The sequence below is a fragment of the Prunus mume genome, linkage group LG2, assembly GCF_029339155.1.
Source record: "Prunus mume cultivar Tortuosa linkage group LG2, ASM2933915v1, whole genome shotgun sequence".
Lineage (NCBI taxonomy): Eukaryota > Viridiplantae > Streptophyta > Magnoliopsida > Rosales > Rosaceae > Prunus > Prunus mume.
Window position 1 is genome coordinate 29,729,538 of NC_142699.1, and position 25,072 is coordinate 29,754,609.

Here is a 25,072-nt window from a genome sequence, read left to right on the forward strand (position 1 = left end):
AGGCAACTTATGTGAAAAATACAAATTTATTCCCATTCAAAAAGCAACCCACATATCTATATATAAAGCAAAAGGTAGAGAACGGTGAAACATTCAAAATACCAGAAAATGCCCTTAGCTAATTCAAATATTAAGAATTAAAATTATTAATTAAATGAGGATAATATGATAAATTCACACATTTTCATATTAAAAAAATTAAAATTAAAAGAAAAATCAGATAATGAATACTATTTTTTAGAAACACAACTACCCATTATCTTTTTTAATTCTAAAATAAATTAAAATTAAAAAAAAAAAGAAAAAAAAAAGCCTCTCACAGGCGCGGGAGCGCGTGCGGAGAGGTTAGTATGCATAATCTAAAATTTTTCTCTTTAATTATTTCCTCTTTAATTATCTTCTTTTTAATTACCTCGATTGTCGTCCCTGGATTACAATGGATAGTGAGGTATAACTCTGGACCTAAGTTGTTGTAAATCCAGACCACTGTTTTTTCCGGAAAAAGGCCAGTACTAGATTTTCTACTAATATACTCAAATAAATGCAGATCCGTATACTATGGTATTAAATTGGGCTAGCAAAATGCGGATTAGTATACTACGTTATGCGGGCTTGGATGGTTTTCTGTGGGAGCCTCTGATTTTTTGCTTAATTCCTTGTGGGTCTTTTGGCATGTTAGTGTGTTTTCTTGTTTGATTTGCATTAATTTGAAAAGACTATAACGACATCTTCAATAGAAAAGTCAAAAGTAGAAGGGACAACATCAGTGAGTAATCCCACATCATTCAGAGTGGATTTTAAGACCCGTAAATCCTGAAAGATGCAAAATGAGAATGAGCAAGATCAGTGAGCAATCCTACATCGTTAAGGAGGGAAAGGTGAAGTGGCATATATGTATGTGCACTTGATTTTTTAGCGATCGAGAGGCCTTTTAGACAAGATATAACATAAGTGAGTGTAGAAACAAAACGGTCCCTTCAATATATCTAACTATGGACTAAATACAAAAAGAGTATCTGAAAAATATCAAATATAATTGTCTACTAAAGACTCGTTTGGGAGTGATTATCAAAAGAATATACGAAAATTATCAATATCCATCATATATCAGATACTCTAAATTTTTTCCTAATACGAAATAATCTACTTTCATTCACAAATTGAAAACAAAATTTCAACATATAGAACAAACAATAACGAACGAATTCCTTATATTCCAAAGCAACAAGGCTCCCATACATTTCTTATTATGAGCAGAAATCCAATTAGCTTTTGTAATGTTCATTATTTTAGCAACACTATTAGCTCATCTGTGGTGGTGGTTTAGGCCACTCAAGAGAGATATCACTCTCTCCGACATTGTAGTCTCTATAACCATAAACTCCACCCTCAGTCACATTCCAAATGCAGTTTGTGGGGCACCTACTCTTATCCCTATCAGCAACATACATGTCAAAGACTCCAAACACGTCCTCCAAACGACCCTGCGGGTAGCGTCGAAAATTTATAGCACAAGTCAAAAGCGTGACCGCTCCAAAGCGAAAACTCCAGTCATAGGCAGTGTTGCAAGCTATTTCATAGACTCCCAAGTCTTCGGTATTTGTTTTACAGTGAATTGTAAAATATTCCAAAGCAATTGGAAGATTGTTGTTGATATGAACAGTGGTTAATGGTGGGTCTGATGCCAAGGTTGCTTGGTTTCTTGCAGAGATGATTGGCAGATTCCAAACAGCAATGCACAACACAAGCAGAAAGACATGTTTGCTAAGAAGAGGATTGCACATTTTTAGGTTCTTTTTTTTCTTTCTTCTTCTTTTGACTTGGTGATTTCAATGGCTATCACGCATTTGCATATTTATGCAACAATTGTAAGGGTGGTAAACAATTTGAATCCAGTTTTTTTATATAACATATGTGGTAAATCCAATTTAATACATTCCCATTAGGTGTGCGAATCATCATTCTCTTATTCTGAGTTTTGGAAATGCTGGGGTTATGCTATATTTGGTCCAACTGAATTCAAAATCCATATTCCACATGTAATTTTATAAGGAAATATTAATTTGATCCTTTGGTATAGTATTATTATAGGAAAGAATCCATATGTATTATTTCCATTATTATAGGGCTCTTAAATTTGCTGAGTTGGATTATGTAGTTGGATAGAATTCATAATCCTAGTCAAATGTTTGGTGGCAATTCTATCAAAACATTGGGATTTAGTTGGTGGATTGGATTATGTCTAATCGTACTAAGTCATGTAATAGCACATTTTAATTAATTCAACCCTTAATCATGTGTAGTACCCAAGGTCTAAAATATCGATAGTCCAAAAACACAGAAATTTCAATGGAAATATTGGGATATTAGTCAATTATCTATTACTTTATCACAAAAAATTAGAAGGAAATTATCGACGTCGATATTTTTCGATATTATTATCGATATTATCGATATTTATACGATATGTGTACGGATATGTTCCAAAATATCATAGACCGAAAAAGCGATAATATCCTCGATATTTTGTCAATATTATCGATATTGTAGTCCTTGGTAGCACCAAACATATCATTGGATTAATGTTATTGTTTCCAATCCAATGCAATCCAATTATACCTCATAATCCAATCAAATCCAATCCTAATCACCAAACAAGGGGAAAGAATTCCCATGTATTCTTTCCATTATTTTAAAAGAGATACTTATTCAGAAACCAATTTTAGCATGACATATTATACAAAAACCCATATAGAAGAGCATATTTGGAGAGAACCAAAAATTTGCCACTTGTAATTTTCTAATGGTTCTTAATGTGTTAGAATTTTATAAAAACCAATTAGAAAATGACAAGTGGCTAAGGGTTTTCTCTCCAAAGAGACTTTATAAAGGTTTTTGTATAATGTGTCATGTTAAAAATACCCACACATATCACATCACATTGGACAAAATGAGAGATGTAAAAGCGCCCTTTTTTTTTTCTCTCCGAGGGAATAACTTCTACAAAACCCAGAAAACGGGAAAAAGGAACAAAACGTAGGAACCCAAAAACGGGCCAAAGAACAAAAATAGAGAAAGTACATATACTTAACCACACAAGTCTAATATAAAAATAATTTCCCACCACTTTCAAACCGTTTTCCATTCTCTTAATCAAGTTTAATTAAAGACTAGCCCTTTGAGCACATGTGCTAATTGTTTTTTTTTTCTTTTTTTTTTAGAATTAAGAAAAGATAACATGGATAGTTATGTTTCATAAAAGTATGACATATTATTTGAATTTTTTTTAATATAAAAAAATGTGAATTTACTATATTATTCTTATTTAATTAATAATTTCAATTCTTAATGTTTGAATTAACCAATGGCATTTTCTAGTATTTTGAGTGTTTCACCATTCCTTGTCTTTTACTATATATATATATATATATATATATATATATATATATATAAAAGATAAACAGTAGGATGCACGTGTACAAATTCAGAAGCTTACAAACAGTAACTCGTGTACAAAAAAAAATGCATGCCAAATCCAGCGACCCATCAGGAAATGGATATACGGGGATATTTAGAGACGAACGGGTGGGTCAAAAGCGGAGCGGTGGTCCACCTCTTTTCGGACTCCTTCTGCAAGCAACACTCTATGAAACTCCGAAACTCCTCTGACACCCCCTCGGGCAAGCTCGGCCGCTCTCCGAAACATATGGCGCACATAAGCGTGGCCCAGTCGGGTTTCTGACCCGGAGGCAACAACGGAAAGTGAACCATGTAAAGCTCCATCAGGGTCAGCCCTAGGCTCCATATGTCACCGGCGTAGCCGTTGTAATTGCCGCCGTAAGTATACGGGTCGAATCTTTCTGGGCTCATGTAAGCACAAGTACCCACGTAGGAATTGCAGGCGTCCAAGGTCCGGCACAGGATCTTTCTCACGCCAAAGTCGGCGATTTTCATTTCCATGTTGCTGTTCACCAAAACATTGGCGGGTCTGATGTCGCGGTGGATGATCTTGTTGTTGTGGAGGTAGTTGAGGCCGTTAAGAACTTGGCTGGCGACGTGGGCAAGATTGGGCTCGGAGAAGGTGCCTTGGGCTTTAAGCAAGGTCTCAGGGTGCCGGAGTCCATGTACTCCAGGAGGATGCCGATATCTCCCGACGGCTTCTCAAAGATAGCGTGGCAGCGGATGATGTGGGGAGAGTAGGTGCGCCGGAGGATCTCCATCTCGCGGAAGAGCTGACGGCGGACTGTGTGGTCGTTGGAGTCGCCATAGACGAGTTTAAGAGCGTAGGTGGTGGAAGCCCGCTTGTGATTTACCTTGTAGACGGTGCCGCTGTTACCGTGGCCGATGACTTGAAGTTTCTCAAGATCGGCGGCGGAGATAGTGCCGAAGGAAGAGTTGTTTGTGACGGCCGTGGTAACAGCAGCGGTGGGAGGGAGGGGTACAGAGAAACATGGGTGGCACTCGGAGGGTTCGGGCAAGGGGAGGCGGAGATTAAGCTGGCGGCGTTGTCGAATGAGAGCCATTTTGTTTCTAGTTTGGTTGGGGATGCGTTGGTGGTGTGGGTGTGGAGTGGAGTGGAGTATTTATATAGGGTTTCCTTTTTCCTAATACAAGTAGGAGTGAGAAAAGAACTTGCAGCCGGCATCATCCAAATGGATCCCAACATTTTAGGTTTAGGATTATTTTGTTTTATTAACTAATTTAAACATAATTATCTACATTTGGATTTCAAGGCATTTACTAGTAGCTATGATATATTCATAATCTTGTTAAATCCATATCTATCAACGCTTAATAGTTATCTGCCAACTTCATTTGCTTTGGGAGTAATCTGCCTTTTATAATTAAATATTTTATCATTTTAAAATACTCGCAAAAAAGAAAAAAAAAAGAAAAAAAGTGCAGGATAAAGATTTCAACCTAAAACTCAATTAATCTTTTGGATATCTTCTGACTTGGTCTTTTCAGGGAGCCATGTTGTCCTTGGATACATATTATTAATTTTGTGATCTTGGTCAAGTTGCGAAATCTACCCATTTTGATAACGCCAAATTTTCATTTGTTTTTCCTACTTCAACGAGGAACACTAGGTTACTGTTAGTGTTTATAGCTCTATATAAATAAGAGCCTTGTAACCTATGGACAATTAACTTTGATTAATATCTCTTGCTCCATTCCCATTATTCATATTTTTCAATAGGGCAAACATGTACCTGTTTCATTTCTTTGTTGGAGGTGCCAATTAGCACAGAAGGCTTGGGAGAAGACATTGTCATAAACCCTCCTACAACCACCGTTCGTATTGACAATGCTATTGCCGACAGCAAAAACTTCACGGTTCATTGTAAATCCAAGAACGATGATCTGGGGTTTCATGTTATAATCAACAGTCTTTCATACGAGTGGAGTTTCAAGGTTAATTTCTGGGAAACTACACTTTTCTTCTGTGATTTGAGTTTTCAAGACAAATCCAGGGCTGTGTCTGGATCGTTTGCCATATATGTAGCCAAAAGAGACATGAAAAGATGCCCAACATTTTGTGTTTGGAGTGTGCAGGAGTCTGGCGTTTATGGCTACACAGAAGACTCGGGCCTCGTTCAATTTGATATTTCCTTTCCATTTAAATAGAGACGAAAATAGAATATTACATATATATAGTTTACAGCAATGCTGCAAATTGTATTGTATTTACGAATATTATCGTTTTTTCTAAGGGTGCTTTTTGATCTAGTTATTTTATAAAAAAAATTCAACCTGGTTATAACGATGCAAGAAACCAGGTACCTTAATTCTATGTGCAAGAAATCTCTTCCCATTTATAGTTTAGACTATTACTTCTATTAAAAGCAAAATTAAGGAGCTCAAATTTAAAGTTGGTGGTTTAATTTGTGCTGTCGGATGCCCATAGCCATTCAATCTCAACTATGAGTGACATTGGAGTATGTGGCGCATTCACCAAAAGTCTCCCATGCGCTTCCTTTTGTCGTTCTCCTCCTTTTCAATTTGCGTGACTCGCTATTACAAGATATAAAATTAGATGCAAATATGCATGTTTTTTTTTTCCCATATACCAGGCAGTTCTTCATTTACATCCTCAATTATTTACATCTGGCTTGGTGATCCTCTAACTACAACTACAAGTACAAGAAGGAACAAGCAATTTTTTTTTTAATTGGTTCAATAAATTTGCGAAGTTGGGAACCATACACATTAGTAAAAATACGTTGAGTTCATGCAAATACAAAATACTAAATAGACAAATTGACCGTCAGACCAAAAACAACAAACTAGACAAATTGACCGCCTGCAAGTTGGATTTGGGATGCTAGTTTCAGCCCAAGAGCAGGAATGGCATGGGCCGAGCTGAGAAAAGCAATGGATATGGAAAATTACTGGGTATTGAATGTTTTTCTCCAACTCCCCTGTTACCGTTACTGATTTGGTTTCCTACGCTCGGGTCCCCATTTTTCCGGTGACCGGTTGTGGCTCGATCATGGCGGCAACAACTTATTTTTGTTGTTGTGTTTTTTGTGTTATTTGGGGCCCTATGTCCACTGTTTTAAAGTTTGGGCTTCTTTATGTTATGTTATGTTTGGCCCGATTAGTGTAGATCAAGAGATCTATATTACTTTTTGGGATAGGCTACAATGAGGAGTTTAAAATAAGGAGGTTATTTGAGGAGGCTAATCCCACCATCAAAATATTTAAAATGGAAGTCCCATGATTTCTTTACATTTGTTGATGGTGAGACTGACCTCCTCAAATAGCCTCATCACTTTAAACTTCTCATTATAGCCTCCTCGCTACTTTCTTTAATTTTAGTACAAGCGATTTGGGGAGGGTGATTTACACAAATATTCATTGGGTGCCTCGTGGTTTTAAATCTCTACCTACATAAGTGAAGGTGGAAGGACCCAATCAACTGAGTTATGTCCCACTAGCTGGACTCTACTTTCTTGTTTCCTTAGAAAAGTACAAATTCTGGTTCAATGCAATTTCTTCTTATTGGGCCTTTCCAGGGCTTTTTGTCTTCCTCTATTCCCGACGTCACAATTGATTTTAGATTAAAAATCCAGTAATGTCACGTATTATTGTTGAAGTATGTATTAATTTTTAGTTCATACTACATTTAAAGTCCGAACTATTGTTGAGGTATTATTGTTGAGATGAGTAATCAATTGATTTTGGGTCCAATACTTCCATATCAGAGCGTGTCACGTCCAACATGTGAAGCCTATACTATTGAGATAAGCACTCAATTGATTTCAGGTTGATTAAACCTTGAATGAAAGAGAGTGTGTCCCCAGCCAAGTATTTGAAGTCTATATCATTGAGAAGAGTAACTGGAATTATGCCGTTACGAGATTGGGAAAAAAAACACTGTGAAGGGAACAGTGCATAGATAAAAAGAAGAGTTGGAAACCAATTGTTTCTTCTTGATACGGAAACAGAAAAAGACTGCAGATGTAGTGCAAGGCATGAATTGTCTCTATCTTCGAAGCACGTAATGGGGATTGAAAATGCCAAATGTTGGTTTTGTTGTGACGTTTGCTTTTGCACTGATAAGTGATATTCATTTCTCTGGGGGAGAGATAAACTTGCTTTTGTTCCACTGAGCCAGCCCACGCGGTTTTGAATCGACACACAGCATATCCTCATGATATGCTTCTTTAATCCTTTAGTACCAGCACTGCTTCATTAGGACATTGTACATTCTGCTCACAGTTTTTTCTTCTTTTTTCTTCTTCTTATAAGACGCACGGGAGAAATTGTATTTTGAGGAGTTTATGATTACTTGTTTGAAATGTCAATAATAGCTCCCGTTTCGTTTTTTTCTTTTCTTTTTTGTAAAAATATCGGATGAGGATTAGGTGAGGAGAAAATAAAACAGTTACTCTTTCAAGTCATGTATTCAAATCCCCATTCTCAAATATCTTGTATATAATGTTAATCATGGCAAAGGCCCTAGAAATGGTAAATATGGTATCTATATATAAACCTGAAATTATACTATTGCCTGCATTGGCTTCTTTTTTTTTGGGTTGATATTTTTGTTTGATAGATCTTTTGTACAATTTTACCGCAAAAAGAAAACAAAGTTCCACAGAGGAAGTTTGGGAACAAAAAAAAAATCCAAACCGACAAAAGGCCTGCCATTAAAACTTGGGTAGCATTACAATTCCAATGCCCTATGGAAAAAAGAGTACTATTTTATTACATATTGCTTAGAGTAAACTCATAATTGAACCAAAATTCCATTACAGTCGTTTCTAACATAACACAATTCAACTTGGGGTTCCATCTGTGACTTAGCAAAGCAAAATGGAAATATTTAATTTTAAAAAGGAACCCAAAAACAAAAATACCCTTCAATTTGTTTTCCAGTAGTCCATGCACTTCGTTTATTAAAATGAGAACTGTTTCCCAATCATTAATGTTACCATGAAAAATCTTTTCTCCAGTTTACTTCATCATTGCTGAAATAGAACCCATCTTCTCTGACCAACCAAGAACACTTCCTAAAAGGACCGCACCTCTGTGTATCCCTGGGAGCCTTAAAGGCCTCAAAGCTCCTTCTTGTTCGGTCCCATTTCATTGTACATTTGAAATGGTCGTTGGTACCCCAGAAATTGGTCCTCAGACTCCAGCTGAAATCATCATGCTCCTGAAGCGCACGTCCACCAAGATCACTGTGTTCTGATGCACACCAGATGACAAGAGGCAGGGAGGAGTTGTTTGTGAAGCCGTTGATGACTCGAATATCGTATTCGATGCCGTAGAAGTTCTGGGGTTGTAGTATTGACATGAAGATCACGAAGGACGCTAGGCCACAGATGAGGAGAATGCTGGTGAGGATCTTCATATTTTTGTGAAGTGAAGGTAATATTGTGGTGGAAATGATAAATGAGCAACGCTTTTAAAGCTGGCCATAAAGAAAAAATCGTTTTCCAACTTGAAATGGTAACGTCATAATGGTTTACCAACCTCCACCAAGTATTATACCAAATATACAAGTATACGAGAGTACGAGATTTTTTTTTCTGTCCTAGGATCAAAGAAAGTAATGTGATACACAACATGAAGAGTGAACAACATTTTCTCTCTTTTCTAATTCGGAAAAGGAGAAAGCGAGAGTCAAACTTTTGTTGCAAATGTAACTGTATACGAGTAACTTGCTTAATTAGTATCTAGCCACATCCTATATGTTTAGTTATTTACATGATGTTTGACAGTGGTAGATCTGGATATAATTGGTTTCATAATATTTGAATTATATGAGACTGTGGGGTATATAGGCGACTAATAATGGTTATGCACTACGTGATACAGGTAAGATCATATGTGATATATATAACTTCTCATACTATTTTTGCATTGATGAAAACTTTATCCGTACAACTATGCAAGGCTCCACATGAACACCAACGAAAATTCAAACAAATTTAAAGCATGGAAATGTCAATGTCACATCACTTCCCAGCATTTTAGATATTAGCTATTTGTGATTCGGACACTGCCACACTTCAACGCAGCAAGCAAATATATTTCTTTCTTTTTCAGCCGTTAACTTTGATGCAAGATCTTATAATTTCAAGTAATTAAAATTATTTATCTACACACTTGAGGTGACAAAATGAAAGTTATCAAGTTGAGTTTAACAAACCCAATTAGTTACTTTTTAGCAAACCTAATCTGAATTATTATGTGACAACCAGGACTGCAAGAAGTAATAATTGGGGATTGAAAAAGATCCGTCAAACTAAGACCAAGTTGTAGGCTGGCGGCAGTGGATAAACATGAAGAGTAATCTAGCATATCTCAAGTGGTGCCAGTGGCAGCGTTTTGCTGTTAAAGAGCCGCACATGATAGAATAAGATGTGGTTTTGATCCTTTGGTTGTCCATAGATCTTCTGTACGGCTTAAAGATAGAAATCTAGGCAAAACGACAACAAAGCCTACGATATGTAATAGTTTTTTATTGTTGCCAAAACCTATGATATGTAATCTATGGCAGAAGATTTTCTTTTTGCCTAACATCCCAACACTTTCCTTCCTAAATATTCTAGGTCAATTGGGTCATGTTGTCGGACTTTTTGCTCTTTTATCAGGTTTTGCTAGCACTTCAAATCACTTAACAAAAAGAAAAAAAAGGAAAAGAAGAAAAGCTATAACACTTGAAATTGGACTTCTCTAAAGTCCAACTCTAGTGTATACGGGCCTTTGCCTTTCTGTTTATCTATTTCTTCTGGTTGAGGCCGGTGGGACATTTCTAGGATTTCTTCATTTCTTTGGGATGAATTTGTAATGGCCAGCCTATATAAAAGTTTTTGGGCTTAAGGGAGACAATTGACCTTGATACCATACTCCATTAAGTAGTAGGATTGGGTTAGCTGATAAGTCCATAATTATACTCATTTATGTACTCTTTTTACTTAGATTTTGTAGGAGAATTAGATTTAAAAGGGGTTTATTACTTTACTTTTCTGATTTTCAGCTTTTCTGTGCTCATAGAAGGTTTTTAAGGGAAGTTCAACTCTTTGGAGGAATTTTAGCGCAAGGCCAATTGGAGATGAAAGCTAACATCTTGAAGTTCAATATGTGATTTTTCTAGAATTTTCTACCAAGACAATTGGTACAGTATTACAAGTAAAGTTAACCCACATGCAAACAAGACAGTTTCGTACATATTACGTGAATGTGAAGAAACGGAAGCCTTCCCGAATTTTCCAAGTTACGTGCTATATATGGTTGGAAAGATAAGACATTTGTCTTTCTAAAATATATTTTTAATGATTTTTCTAGAAGGCCAAAGATCCCCAAATCATGTGATAATTGGGCTGAGCTGTATTTCCCTATGGACTTAAGAATTGTGATTTTTACTTTCCTATTTGGATTCCTTGTTTACCAAGACTTATTGGACGACTTTTCAGTCAATCTTAGGGTTCAAAACTCTAATATAAGTGATATAAAAGGCCAGCCAAGGCCCCCATAGAAAGGATTCACGTCCTAAAGAGATCAACCGCACAAGAGGAGAAAGCTGCCAATGAGTTCTTTATTTTCTTTTCTTCTTTTAATTTTCAGTTCTTGTGTATTTATTTTTGGGTTCATCCAAGAACATGAGTAACTAATTTCTTGTTAGTTAGGGCTTAATCTTGAAGCCCTAAACATGATTTCAATTATATAAAAGTTTGAATGGATTTTCAGTTTCTACAAGCGTGATGATTTCGGTTTCTCTATGTTATGTGAATTCTGATATTTTGTTTATTTGAGTAGCTAACTTTGAAGCATGTATTGGAATTAAATTGTTGTAGAACATAGGTCAATTGCCATATTGAATGTGTTCATATAAAAATGCACATAATACTTTTTTTATTTTATTCTAGGCAATTGAAAAAACTGAATTGTTGTTCAGTTATGGGAATATGGTGGGATTATCTTGTGTCCTATCCACATTCATTTTTTAGCACCAAACATGGCATTGGATTTAGCAAATCCAATCCTACTACTTATCATACTCACCAAACAATGCCATCATTGCGAATCCAATATAATCTAATACAATCCAATCCTAATCACCAAATATGAAGAGCACAAAAATGGCTAATAACATTTCGATTTTGTCCCATAAAAAGTGGTCATCTTCAATCTTGAACGCAGGTTTCCTCCCTTATATAGCAACGAGAGTTTGAGTACTAAAGCATTTGTCTCCAAGTTTGGAAAGGCTTACACGATATCATTTCTCATTTGTGCATCCATATATTTTTTTGGGAATAAATCTTGGAATAAATTGCTGGCGGCCAAAAATTAAAGACTAAAACTATAATATAGGAATAGACACAAACTCTTATTAATCAAAATATTAGGTTCTCAATGACTGGAATCTAATTATACCCTTAATTTTATATAAGAAAATGGTAACATTGTTAGCCTTTAGATTTCCAGGAGAATTAGGAAATGGCTTATTGATTCTTGCATGGATAAGCCTTATCTAATATACACTCACACAGTAAATTTTGTACTATAAAAGGAACCACAAGGCCTTCTTGAACTTTATCCTGCTTCAATCAAAAGAATTCCAAAAGGAAAAAGAACCGTTTTCCTGCAGGAAACAAATATGAGCCCTCCTATCAGAAATGTTGTTATGGCACTGCTAGTTGTGCTTTTAATTACAAGTACTGAGGCCGACGTTCAAATTCCTAGGACCAAAAGAGTCAGAATCACCAACTCGTTGGCAAGCTCTGTGGACATGAAGGTCCACTGTAAATCCGGTGCGCATGACCTAGGGGAGCAGATAGTTCGTCCAACGGAGAGCTATGAGTTCCGTTTCAAAACAAATTTTCTGGGAACCACATTGTTCTTCTGCAGCTTTCAGTGGGGGAATGAGTTTCATTATTTCGATGTTTACAAGAACGGTAGGGACGATTGTAGCAAATGCTTTTGGACTATTGTTGAAAACGGACCTTGCTTGTATGGCGTTCAGGGTGTCTGCTCTCAGTGGAACAAAAATTAGGGTCTTGGGAGTATCATGAGAGGACTCATTATTATTACAGATTTTTAAAAATTAAAGGGTGAACTACAATTTGTGCCGTATGAAATTTGGTTGAATGTTTTGCTTTAGGTCTTACTCATGATGCCATATGTGGTTGGAAATTCCGCCAACTTTAATTTAGGGTCTTATGATCCAAAAATTGTAATGGTCGTTAATTTCATTTTCAATAAAATTCTGTTTCTTTAAAAAAAATTTGAGTAAATTATCTCTTCCCTATGCCTATAATGCATGCAAGGTAATGTAAGATTTACGTTAAGTGAGCTTTGATTGCATCGAGCCATTAGAAATGTTGATCTCAGTCATAGTAGTCATTTTGGAACTGACATGGACTAACCTAAGTTTTTGAACTTGAATGATTACATATGAGATTACATGTTTGTCAGGGAAAGCAAAAAATATTAGCTAAACAAAACCAAAAAATAAACTAATTGCTTATAGTGATAATGATTTTATATAATTCATTATTTGTTTCTTTTTTTAGTTTTTTTCATTCAATTAAGTGGAATGCTAGATACCTTCTGTTTTCACCCCAAAGGGCAAGCACAAGAGCAATTACTATTCACTTTAATTTATTTTCTATTTTTTATACTTAAACCATTAATTTTGGTGTGGGAAATGAAAAATATGACTAGATATTTATTATATATAAAAAAAAATTCTGAAATTTTTTGGATTTGTTTTTAAAAGTTGATGATGTTATTAATGACGTCAGCAAACCCAGGCAACAGCCCAGACAAGATTTGTATTTGGGTATGCCCAGGCTTGTGGATCCCACCATTTGTCAGTCTTCTGCTGCGCGTTGGAGCCATTTGTTGGGCCTAGGCCCCCTGCTGCCTGGGCAAAATAGGAGCGTTGGAGGTGCTCTTAAGGCGGACAATTGTCCTTGGTACTCTACTCCTTTAAGTCGGGGGCCACGGCCCTGGGGTGGTGCAAGTGGCGTCACCGCATACAGGGCCCCGATTCTAAGGGCCCCCAAAAAACAAAATTTATATTATATATATTTTAATATTATTGGAATTTTACATATAGTATATCGTGCTAGACTTTTGCACAAGGGTGTGTCTTGTGAAGTTGGCTCCAGCGCTTGTCCATTTGACGGAGTGTCAGAGTTCGATTCTTGTTGAATTTGGTCTATTTGCTATTTTTATATTATTTTTGCATTATAACTAAAAACTTTACCTAATTATTAAATAATTAAATAAATAAATAAACAAAAAGCCTTGAAATAAAAGGAAACATTGAAGCTAACCACAAGAGGCCTGGGAAAAAAAAACAACAACCACAGGAGGAGTATATATATCCCCAAAAAATTTCTACTCCTTACGTATCGATCTTTCTTAAAAAAAAATGTTTTCTCCTCTAAGAAAAGTACTTTCTTCATTCAAAAAAAAAAAAAAAAAAAAAACTTCATGACTTCTTCTTTCTCTTAAACTTTGATTGCTTATTGGAGCAAACAAGGGACCTTGTAGGAGCACAAGGAGCTTATTTTTGTACCATATATTTAATATTATCAAATAGAAACATTTTATTTTTTATGAATTTGATTTCTGATTGTCATTATATATTTATTCATGATGACTTTTAGTTATAAAAAAATTGTTTGTGACACTAAGTTATGGGAATTTTTTATTTATTGTATTTTCATATTATATTATGTGAGGTCCCAATTTAAGTTTCGCACAGGGCCCTTAAAATCTCAGGGACGACCCTGCTTTAAGTAATAGGATTGGGTTAGCTTTATCCAATGCCATTATTGTTGCTAAAAAATTAATAGGAATATGATAAAAGGTAATCCTATATACTTTTTAATGAGCATTTTTGTATCATAACTACAATTGATAGTCTAAATTATAGGGGAGGGGGGTTTCTCACACACTCTCACACAACTAAGATGCCATGAGGGTTTGAACCTGTGACATCTTGTTTGCAAATAAAGGCCTTTTTCCACTTCGCTAGACCACGTTGGCTTTTGTATAATAACTTAATTCTATATTTGATTGTGCATTTTTAAAGGATAACTTATATTATATATAGTTAAGGTGGGATACATAATCCCACTACAACTGTTGACCTCAGATACATACCCAGAAACTAGGACACCAGTGCTAATGAAGGATACTTATCGGCAATGTTTGGTAAGTAAGATTTGATTGAATTAGGAAATAGGATTGGATCACATTTTGGATTGGAAATGATAAGTATCTTTCATTGGCACTAGTGTCATATGTCATGATTCCTGCTCTTGGGTCTTGGGTTCAAGATCAGGGGGTTGGAGTAGTGAGATTATATATCCCACCTTTTTACAGGATAAGTTATCATATAAAAATGCACATAATACTTTTTTTTAAATTTTATTCTAGGCAATTGAAAAAATTGAATTGTTGTTCAGTTATGGGAATATGGTGGGATTATCTTGTGTCCTATCCAAGGTCTAAAATATTGAGAGTTTCGAAAATATAGGTAGTCCAAAAACACAGATATATCGATGGAAATATCGAGGAATTATCGATATTGATAAAAGTTGAATAAAAACCACAGAAATTGTGAGAAAAACTTGGAATTTTTTATTGAAACTTTAGAGGATGTTTACTTAGTCAATTGTCTATTATTTTATCATAAAAAATTGGAACGAAATGCATGGCATGGTGGGTTTGAGTGATTTAAGTTGATTATGTAGCGACTTGACAAACACTGTGACTTTAGAAAATATGTAGTAATTAGTGAAAGAAAATTAAACACACCATAATTTTTTAGTTATAATAATTTACTACAATATATTACACTTGATACATATGATAAGATATATGAGCTTGACCAAAAAAAAAAACAAAGGTAAAATGTATGAGTAACTTAGTACCACATAAAAAGGATTCACATTAAAGTTCAAACTTCATATCACATATAGTGAACAATATTAAAATTCAAAGTGAATAATAATACAACTCCATAATATATAACAACAACAAAATACAACTCCATAATAAAATAATAAATAACATTAAATATATGCCTAAATTTATCCCTAAGGAATTTTTTATATATGAAAATTTATCCTAGATAATATTAGCTTGCAAATTTTAAAGACCTTATAAATATTACATGCTGAAGATATAATCACAAAGTCATCCGCAGCGGGCTGGATAAGGACCAAATAATGCATGCACGTATAGGAAATTATCCTCCCCGATATTATCGCGATAATATCGACAAAAATATTGATATATTAACGATAATTAAGTGGATATGTGCTAAAATATCTCCCACTCAAAAAAACGATATTATAGACGATATTTCGCCGATAATATCGATATTTAATACTATGGTCCTATCCACATTCATTTTTTAACATGGCATTGGATTTAGCTAATCCAATCCTATACTCACCAAACAATGTCATTATTGCGAATCCAATATAATCTAATACAATCCAATCCTGGTAACCAAATATAAAGGGCACAGAAAATGGCTAATGACATATCGATTTTGTCCTATAAAAAGTGGTCATCTTCAATTTTGAACGCAGGTTTCCTCCCTATATAGCAAGGAGCGTTTGAGTACTAAAGAATTTGTCAACAACTTTGGAAAGGCTTACACGACAACATTTCTCATTTGTGCATCCATATATTTTATAAATCTTGGAATAAATTGCTGGCGGCCAAAAATCAAAGGACTAAAACTATAATTGGAATAGACACAAACTCTTATTAATCCAAATATTAGGTTCCCAATGATTGGAATCTAATTATACCTTTAATTTTATATGAGAAAATGGTAACATTGTTAGCCTTTAGATTTCTAGGAGGACTAGGAAATGGCTTATTGATTCCTGCATGGATAAGCCTTATCTAATATACACTCACACAGTAAATTCTGTAGTATAAAATGAACCACAAGCCTTCTTGAACTTTGTCCTGCTTCAATCAAAAGAATTCCAAAAGAAAAAAAGAACCGTGTTCCTGCAGGAAACAAAAATGAGCCCTCCTATCAGTAATGTTGTTATGGCACTGCTAGTTGTGCTTTTAATTACAAGTACTGAGGCCGACATTCAATTTCCTACGACCAAAACAGTCAGACTCACCAACTCGTTGGCAAGCTACGTGGACATGAAGGTCCACTGTAAATCCGGTGCGCATGACCTAGGGGAGCAGATAGTTCGTCCAACGGAGAGCTATGAGTTCAGTTTCAAAACAAATTTTCTGGGAACCACATTGTTCTTCTGCAGCTTTCAGTGGGGAATGAGTTTCATTATTTCGATGTTTACAAGAACGGTAGGGACGAATGTAGCAATTGCTTTTGGACTATTGTTGAAGCCGGGCCTTGCTTGTATGGCGATAAGAGTTTGTGCTATCAGTGGAACAAAAATTAGTTTCTTGGGAGTATCATGAGCGGACTCATTATTATTACAAATTTTAAAAATTGAAGGGTGAATTACAATTTGTACCTTATGAAATTTGGTCAAATGTTAATAATGTTCCCCGTACTTGTAATGGCATAACTCATCCATTTGCACGTTTTGCTTTAGGTCTTACTCATGATGCCGTGTGTGGTTGGAAATTCCGCCAACTTTAATTTAGGATCTTTTGATCCAGGAATTGTAATGGTCGTTAATTTCATTTTCAATAAAATTATGTTTCGAAATAAAAGTTAATTAAACAAATTCCCAAGTCCCCGCCCTGCGCCCTCCACTCCAAGCACCCCCATGTCTTCCCTATGCCTATTAAGTGAGCTTTGATTGCATCGAGCCATTAGAATGTTGGTCTCAGTCATAGTAGTCATGTTGGTACTAACATGGACTAGCCTAAATTTTTTGAACTTGATTGATTACATTACATATGAGATACATGTTTGTCAAAGAAACCTAAAAACATTAGCCAAACAAAACCAAAAAATAAAATAATTGCTTATAGCGATAATGATTTTGTATAATTCATTATTTGTTTCTTTTTTAGTTTTTTTTTTTCATTCAATTAAGTGGAATGCTAGGTACATTCCTCTTAACTTCTCTATTCATTTTGTGCCACATGTATTCCACTCACAAATAAATGTATGTTTTTTTCCTTGTAAAGTGAATAATTTTTTTTATCACATTAAATACATAGATTTTTGTGTTAGTGGAATACACGTGACACAAAATGAATGGAAATGGAAGAAGAGGAAGGTTGCCAGAATTACTCTTCAAGGAATTGCATTCATTATCAAATTAATAGCATTCTATTATATTATTGCTTCTAATTAACAAGACAGTGGAAACATAGCATATGTGGGTTAGTCCAGTTGGCTAGGGTAGTGAGCTTGCAACCTTATACCCAAGTTTGAATTAGTGTAGATTATCACTTGTAGAAATAGCATCACTTGTAGATTAGATTAATAAGAGCACTGCTATTTCCACCCCCTGTCCTATTTCCCCACCCACCTTATCTTCAAAATTTTAAAGACAAATTTACCCTTTTGTAAAATGACTGCTAAAGACTTAGGGAAAAACCTCAACTTATTACGTAACCCACCTACTCTACCATTTGACAAAAAGAAAAAAGGAAAAAGAAGAAGAAGAAGAAAGCGTACAACTCCTCAGTTGCTCACTACTCCTCAATACTCAGAACTCAATTCTAAGACATTTTTCTTCTCTCTTCATTCAATCAAATTGTTTCTAGAGAAGATAACAACGATTAATTAATTTTTAGAAGCTACTTAAGGCATATAATAAAAAACTAAAAGATCCATAAAATCAAAATATTAGACTAATACAACTTCATCATCTCCATATCTCAACTACCAATGGTTAACAAAGAGAATTAGCTTGAATTAATAACTAAATGATAGGGTGGTGGAAATAGCATCACTCATTAATAATTAAAGGGTTTTTTAGGAATTATGGTGGGTGGAAAGATAAGGTTGTGTTTTTCCAAATTTACATGGTGGATGAGAAGATAAGGCGGGTTGGAAATTTTTTTTGGGGTGGGGTGAATCATGGTGAAGCCAGAATTTCATGTGTATGGGGCCTCTTACAAAATATAAAGAATCAAAAATTCAAACTCATTATACATACAAAAAATAGTGTATATATACCACATATGTCAAGAATTATATCGCTTATTGGTTGCAATCAAAATTGTTCTCGACAAAGGGATAGACAAATACATTCTAAGCAAGAAAAATTGCAAGAGATATACAAAGAGTAGCGATTTAGCAAATATCTTTAAAGCTTTTTCCCCATTAAATCCAATAGAAAGGAAAAAAAAAATCAAAATTTCCCAAATTAAAAACAACCTTAGGCCCCTTTATGCATTCATATCATACATGAAAAAATATTGACTAAGTATGAAAAATGGTTTTTCAGAATAATCATTTTCTCAAGATAATTTTTGGTGGCATTTATATATGCATTCATATCATACATGAAAAAATATTGACTAAGTATGAAAAATGGTTTTTGGAATAATCATTTTCTCAAGATAATTTTTGGCGGCTTTTATTCCTTACACATGAAATAAGAAAACTTGATTTTATGGGATTTAGTATGAAGTATATATTGACTTAATGACCCATCATTTTTAGCCTAAATCGTATTTTACACTAAAACCGATTTTTCATATTTTGACTTGGTGAGAATTTGATTTTCTAGTATTTTTATTTGAATTCAAATAGGGGGTACTTCCTTATTTACATTGTAAACTTAAATAAATGGAGTAATATAAAAATAAATTAAAGTCAAAGGACAAAGACATTTACTTAAATGTTGAAAATGGAAATAAGGTAATCTGTACACCTGGAGTGCACCTCCTTGTGCCTTAATAAGTCCGCCACAATACATGTGAGTACATATCAAAGTATAAAGTATTTGAAATAATATACATATACAAATACATAACAGTATATTACTTTTAAAATATAAAAAAACTTGAGTGGGGGCCCAGGACCACACTGGTCCCAGTGTGGCTCCGCCCCTGGGGAATATGACAAGAGGGATGGAAATAGCACCACTATAACTATATATGTACCAAGATGTTAACGTATTGTTTGGCTTTTTAGGAAATGAGTGAAACTAGGTTATTCTGGCACTTTTATTGCATGGAAGAATTAGGAAATGACCTATATTCTTTCCAGCTCCGATTATCTGGAGGGGTATATGACAGGAGGGGTGGAAATAGCAGCACTATAACTATACATGTACCAAGATATTAACATATTGTTTGGCTTTTTAGGAAATAAGTGAAACTAGATTATTCTGGCACCTTTATTTCATGGAAGAATTAGGAAATGACTTATATTCTTTCCAGCTCCGATTACCTAATATTTAATTCACACACCAAATTGTGCACTATAAAACAGACATAACTGTGTCCAGTTTCAATAGAAAGAAAAAGAACAAGAAAAAATTGTCCTGCTTGAAAAAAAGAGTCCTTCTCAGAGAAATGTTGTTATGCCTTTGCTAGTAATTCTTTTACTGACAACAAGTTCTGTGGGTGGTGCTTTCAACTTTCCTAAGCATACAGCCGTCAGAATCACCAACTTGTTAGAAAGCAACGTGGACTTGACGGTGCACTGTAAATCAAATGACAACGACCTCGGGGAGCACACAATTCGTCCAAGGGAAGAGTATGAGTTTGATTTTAAAACGAATATTTTTGGAACCACACTCTTCTTCTGCGGGTTTAAATGGTCGAATGAATTTTATTGGTTCGATGTTTTCAGAATTGGCAGGGATGATTGCAGCAGTTGCTTTTGGTCTATAATTGAAGCTGGCCCTTGCTTCTATGGTGTTGATGGTATCTGCTATCAGTGGAACAAGCATTAGCTTAAATTCCAATGTCAACGTTACAATAAAGAATTCTACTCAATTTTAGCCATGATCCATTCTCTTATGGGAGAGGTTTGTCAGAAGAAAAATAAAAAAATTATGTAATCCTCGTTTGTAATGAATAATCTGATTATTGTAATCCTCGTTCGTAATGAACAATGCTTATTGCAAACTGCAATTCTTTCTCTGCACACATACTTTCTTTCTTTTTTTTTCTTTTTCTTTTTGTGAGATTTGCTACCCACCCATAGGAAGTGGGGTATATATATATATATACACACACACACATATATATATATATTTATTTACAATTTCCTTCTATTGAGGGATCCCACAAAATTAATTGAGGGACACCTTGTATGGTCCGAAACAATTTTTATTTCAACAACATGAACCATCCATTTTTCAAGTCTTCTTGCATAGATCACCCTTTGCATAAGAAACTATTAACACATCTAGTTGTCACCAACAAAATAGATGATCCGATGGTTCTAGAAAATACTAAAACTACAACCATCGATTGAGTTATAAAATATTTTCGGATTCAATTGATTTTTGCAGGGAAAATCCTTGAACGAATACATCAAAAATAGACAATTCATATTATGAAAATACAATATTTATGGGCCCACAAAGTATCCCTAAAATAAGCTTATTTATTGAAGTTCTCAATACTTGCTCATATTCTTTGTTTAAAAAAAAAATGAAAATACCTCATATTTTTTTATATTTATCTTCCTTATCTTGTTTTAAGAAGAAGGGAGAATAGTAATTAACCTAATACCAGACGAAAAACATATCTTTGAGATTTTTCAATTTGTACTCCACTACGCAAAAAGGAAAGGCAATAACAAATCATAGGAGAATGAAATGTTATGAAAAAATATAGTTTTTCTTTTCTACAAAGCCAAATACAGAAACATTTATATTATAAATAACTTATAAACAAATTGGAAAGCTTTTAAGGTACAATGAAATTGAAGAAAACAAAATAATAGGTAAGTAAAAGCAGAATAAATAATAAGTAAGAAGGTGAGTTTGGTACGGTGAAGCACGTCAAAGACGTTGTCCTAAAGCCTTTGTAGCCTCCCTATGTGCAAGTACTGACGGTCTACAAGACTTCAAGATACGATATCTAGAACACAAACTCAAGATCAGCTATGAGTACATTCATAGACGGATATAGGTATCTAAGTCACATAACCACTGTGTAAGTGTATGCATTTTTGTGATTTTCTTTTGGCTTCCCTTGACAATTTTGTAATAGGACAATCATTGTAATTTCCCAAGCTCTAAGTTTAGATTAAGAATTACTTCTCTAGGTTTTTATCTAGCTACATTATGATGGACAACATTGTGTTTGACAAAGGTAAGATTTGCATTGCATTAACCTATTCTCGAAGATTATGACTAGTCATCCTTTCTCTGTATGACTAGTCATCCTTCCTCCATATGACTAGTCAACCTTTGCGTTAGTAAGGTTTTCCAGGTCACTGTTTCCAGCTGGATCCCACCCACTTTTTTGTCATATTCTGCGAAATCCTCTGCTGTCTTGTACGATTCTAACCTAGGAATTTTCGTGTAAAAACGTAGGCATTCCTCATTTGGCAGCCGTCACTTTTGTAGGCAAGTTTTGGAAAATTTCTCTGTAAACTTTCCCTTCTTCCTCAAGTGTAACCTTCATATTTTTCATCTTTGAGTTTTCCAAAATGTTTCTTTTTGAAAACTGCATTTGAAATATGAAAACCTCATCTTGCTAGATCAAACACTCTCTCATATATATCTAGGTCAGAGTCAAGATTGATTTCTTCAAGAGTATGGTTTCTTGAAGAAATTGATCATTCTCATTTGAATCCAAATTTTGGTTTCTGTCTAAGTTAGAGCTTACAAGCTGGTGCTATAGGATGAATGAACTGGAGAAGGAGCTACCATTGCCATGAAGAACTGAGCTTCAAGCTTGGCCAAGTTGGAGAAGAATATTGCACAAAGGAGGTATAACTCATCTTCCTAAACAGATATAGGTTTTTCTTGAGCTTGCTTGTGTTCCTTTGTAAGAATATTTTTCTACTTAGTGGATTGCCTAGTCGGTTGATGACCACAGTTTTTCCCAATGGTGGGTTTCTGGGTGAACAATTTATGATTGCATCTCTGTAATTTTTCTAGGTTTGTGTTCTTGGTGGTTGACTAGTCATCGTATGAATTCTGGGTTTGTGTCCTTGTAGTTGACTAATCATCATTATCTGTTGTTTGGTGTTTACTTGATTATGATAATTTCACACACTTTCACCATAGTTGTTGCTAGCATAGGGGATGCCTAGATTGACGGGTCATTCTGAGTGTCTAGGTTGTCACTAGTAATCTTTTAGGGTTGTAGGTACATTGTGGCATGCTCTCTGTGTATTCTTGATTGTGGTTGTTCATAACTAGCAGTTGACTAGTCATAAGTATTTTTGGTCAAGGTCTAAAGTGTGTGAAGATTGTTGCTTTTTGTTTAAGTGTCGTAAAATTTACCCTTCGTCACTTAAGTACCAATTTCACACTGCCAAAATAATAATATAAAGTAGAGAATATATATAATAGTAGAAAAGAGAGAATTAGTTTGTGGTAGTGATTGTGGTATGTGATATTCTGATGGTGTATTGTGGTTGTTACAAATGTGAAGGAGGAGTGGCCTTTTATAGGCATCCAAGAACATGTAACCTTCACCAACCAGAAAATTAAGGCATTCATTATAGAAATAAAACGTAAATATTAAATATTTATAACCCCCACAATAAATAAAATAAAACAACCAAATAATTAAATAAATAACATGGTTAAATTTTTAAAACCTTTTTTAAAATCCTAACATGAAACGCTCTCAAACCCAAACCCAAATCCTAGCCTCTCTTTAGTGCTGCAACAACAAGGGGGAAGGTGGTCTCTGCTAATCCACCCTTCTTCCCTCTCCCTTCTCATCTTTTCTCCTCTTCCCCCTTTTCTTTTCTCCTCTGCCCTTTTCCCTTTCAACCTCTCTTTCTCTCTCTCTCCAAATTTTTGAGATTTATTTTTGTTTGTTGTTTTAGGTTGCAGTAATTTTGGTGGTGTTTACTTTGTCCCCATTGTGGCGGCAACGATTGTGGTAGTGGCAGAGGTGGCCGTGGTTGGCGAAATTGCTTTTCTGTAAATTTTTTTTTGTTCGGGTTTGCCTTCTTCCCAGCCTTAGTTGTTGCCTTAGGTTGGCTTTGTGTTGGTGTCAGTTTGATGCATGTTTGTTGTCTTTCTGCAATAGAGTATGCTTTTGGCTTTTCCAGACAGGCTTTTATAACAAACTATCTTTGGCTTTATGTGGCTTTAAGTAGAGGTATGCTATATGAGTTTGATGTTTCCGATGGATCTATCAGTATTCTTTGTAACCCCATTATGGGATGTGGTTATTCTATTTGTATTAGAGGTGTCAAACGGGACGGGCTGTCCGAGCATGACACTAGCCCAGGCCGTTTAAATGAGGCATGGCACGACACGAGCACGAATATTAGTAAGCCGTACTTGGCACATCATGAAAGTTTGAGAGGGGCCGATATCAAAAAATGAGGTCCAATGGACGGGGCCGACCCGTGGCTCTACATGGACCAAGCTTGGCCTAAGCCCACTTCAAGCACGGCTCGACCTTGAGTCCGCTTCAAGCACGGCATGAGCCCGGCCCACTTAACCTTTTTTTTGGGTCTCAAAAGTCAAAACCCACTTAAGTGACTTAACAATTACATAATCTAGAATCTACTGCATTTTTTTCACTACCAAATTGGAACGGCAATTAAAAACTTGAAAAATAAAAATAAAAATAAAAAAGTGATGCAATGACCAATGACTTATCGATCTCGTCGTACACCCCAACCTTAAGTGACTTAACAAACAGACTTGAAGTTGGAGAGTTGGACTCAAAGGCGAATCGTTGAATAGAGCCTAGAATGAACAATTTGAAATAGTGAGCCGTGCAAATGAAAGAATTTGAATAAATACGTACACTAATGCATAAGTGTGGAAGGATCGTAGGACTGTGTTAATATTAAATGTTCATTTCCAATATATTTTACTTATTATTTGTGATTGTATCTGATTTGATTATAATTTCTTTTACCTTTCAATTCGTTTTCCCTGTATTAAACAATGGATCATCCAATACATTTAAATCAAAATGTTAAAACCATCAACATGATTGGACTGGATTTTAGCCTTAACTTCATCAAATTGGTTTGTAAAATCTAAAACTAGAACTACATTGGATCATATGTCAAATTTTGAAAATGTTGGGCTGGTTCTTGGGCCCGAGTACGGCCCAAGCACGAGCATGGCCCGTTTCAATGTGGACTTGGACTTTGGGCCAAATTGGGATAAATGGTTTTACTAAATGGTTCAACACGGCACGGCCCGATAAATTAAATGGGTCTGCTTGGCCCGACACAAATACTTCTAATCGCGAGTTTAAATGAGTCGGCCAGGCCCGTTTGACACCTCTAATTTGTATTGCCTTCATGACATAACTTATGAATGCAATCTCCCCACCATTTGACCCAAAAAAAAAAAAACATCATTAGAGAAAAGCAAGGATTTAAGGCTGATAGAGGTGATTAAGGCAAGATATAAATGAAACATGAAAGTAAATATAAATAGCTATAAATTTTGAATATTGTCAATAAATGAAATGCAAAAGTAAATATATCAATTTGGGTGAACTAAACTGATGC

The 25,072-nt window shown here is 35.0% G+C and overlaps 1 protein-coding gene and 1 pseudogene across 1 annotated transcript; both read right to left on the minus strand.

Annotated features, from left to right (window-relative positions):
- Positions 1 to 3,495: 3,495 nt before the first annotated feature.
- On the minus strand, positions 3,496 to 4,523 carry LOC103323841 (mitogen-activated protein kinase kinase 9 pseudogene; annotated as a pseudogene).
- A 3,605-nt stretch (positions 4,524 to 8,128) lies between these two features.
- On the minus strand, positions 8,129 to 9,032 carry LOC103323760 (S-protein homolog 21). The gene has a single exon (XM_008225770.2). The coding sequence runs from the start codon at positions 8,861 to 8,863 to the stop codon at positions 8,438 to 8,440; it is 426 nt and encodes a 141-aa protein (XP_008223992.1). The 5' UTR covers positions 8,864 to 9,032; the 3' UTR covers positions 8,129 to 8,437.
- Between the last annotated feature and the right edge of the window lie 16,040 nt (positions 9,033 to 25,072).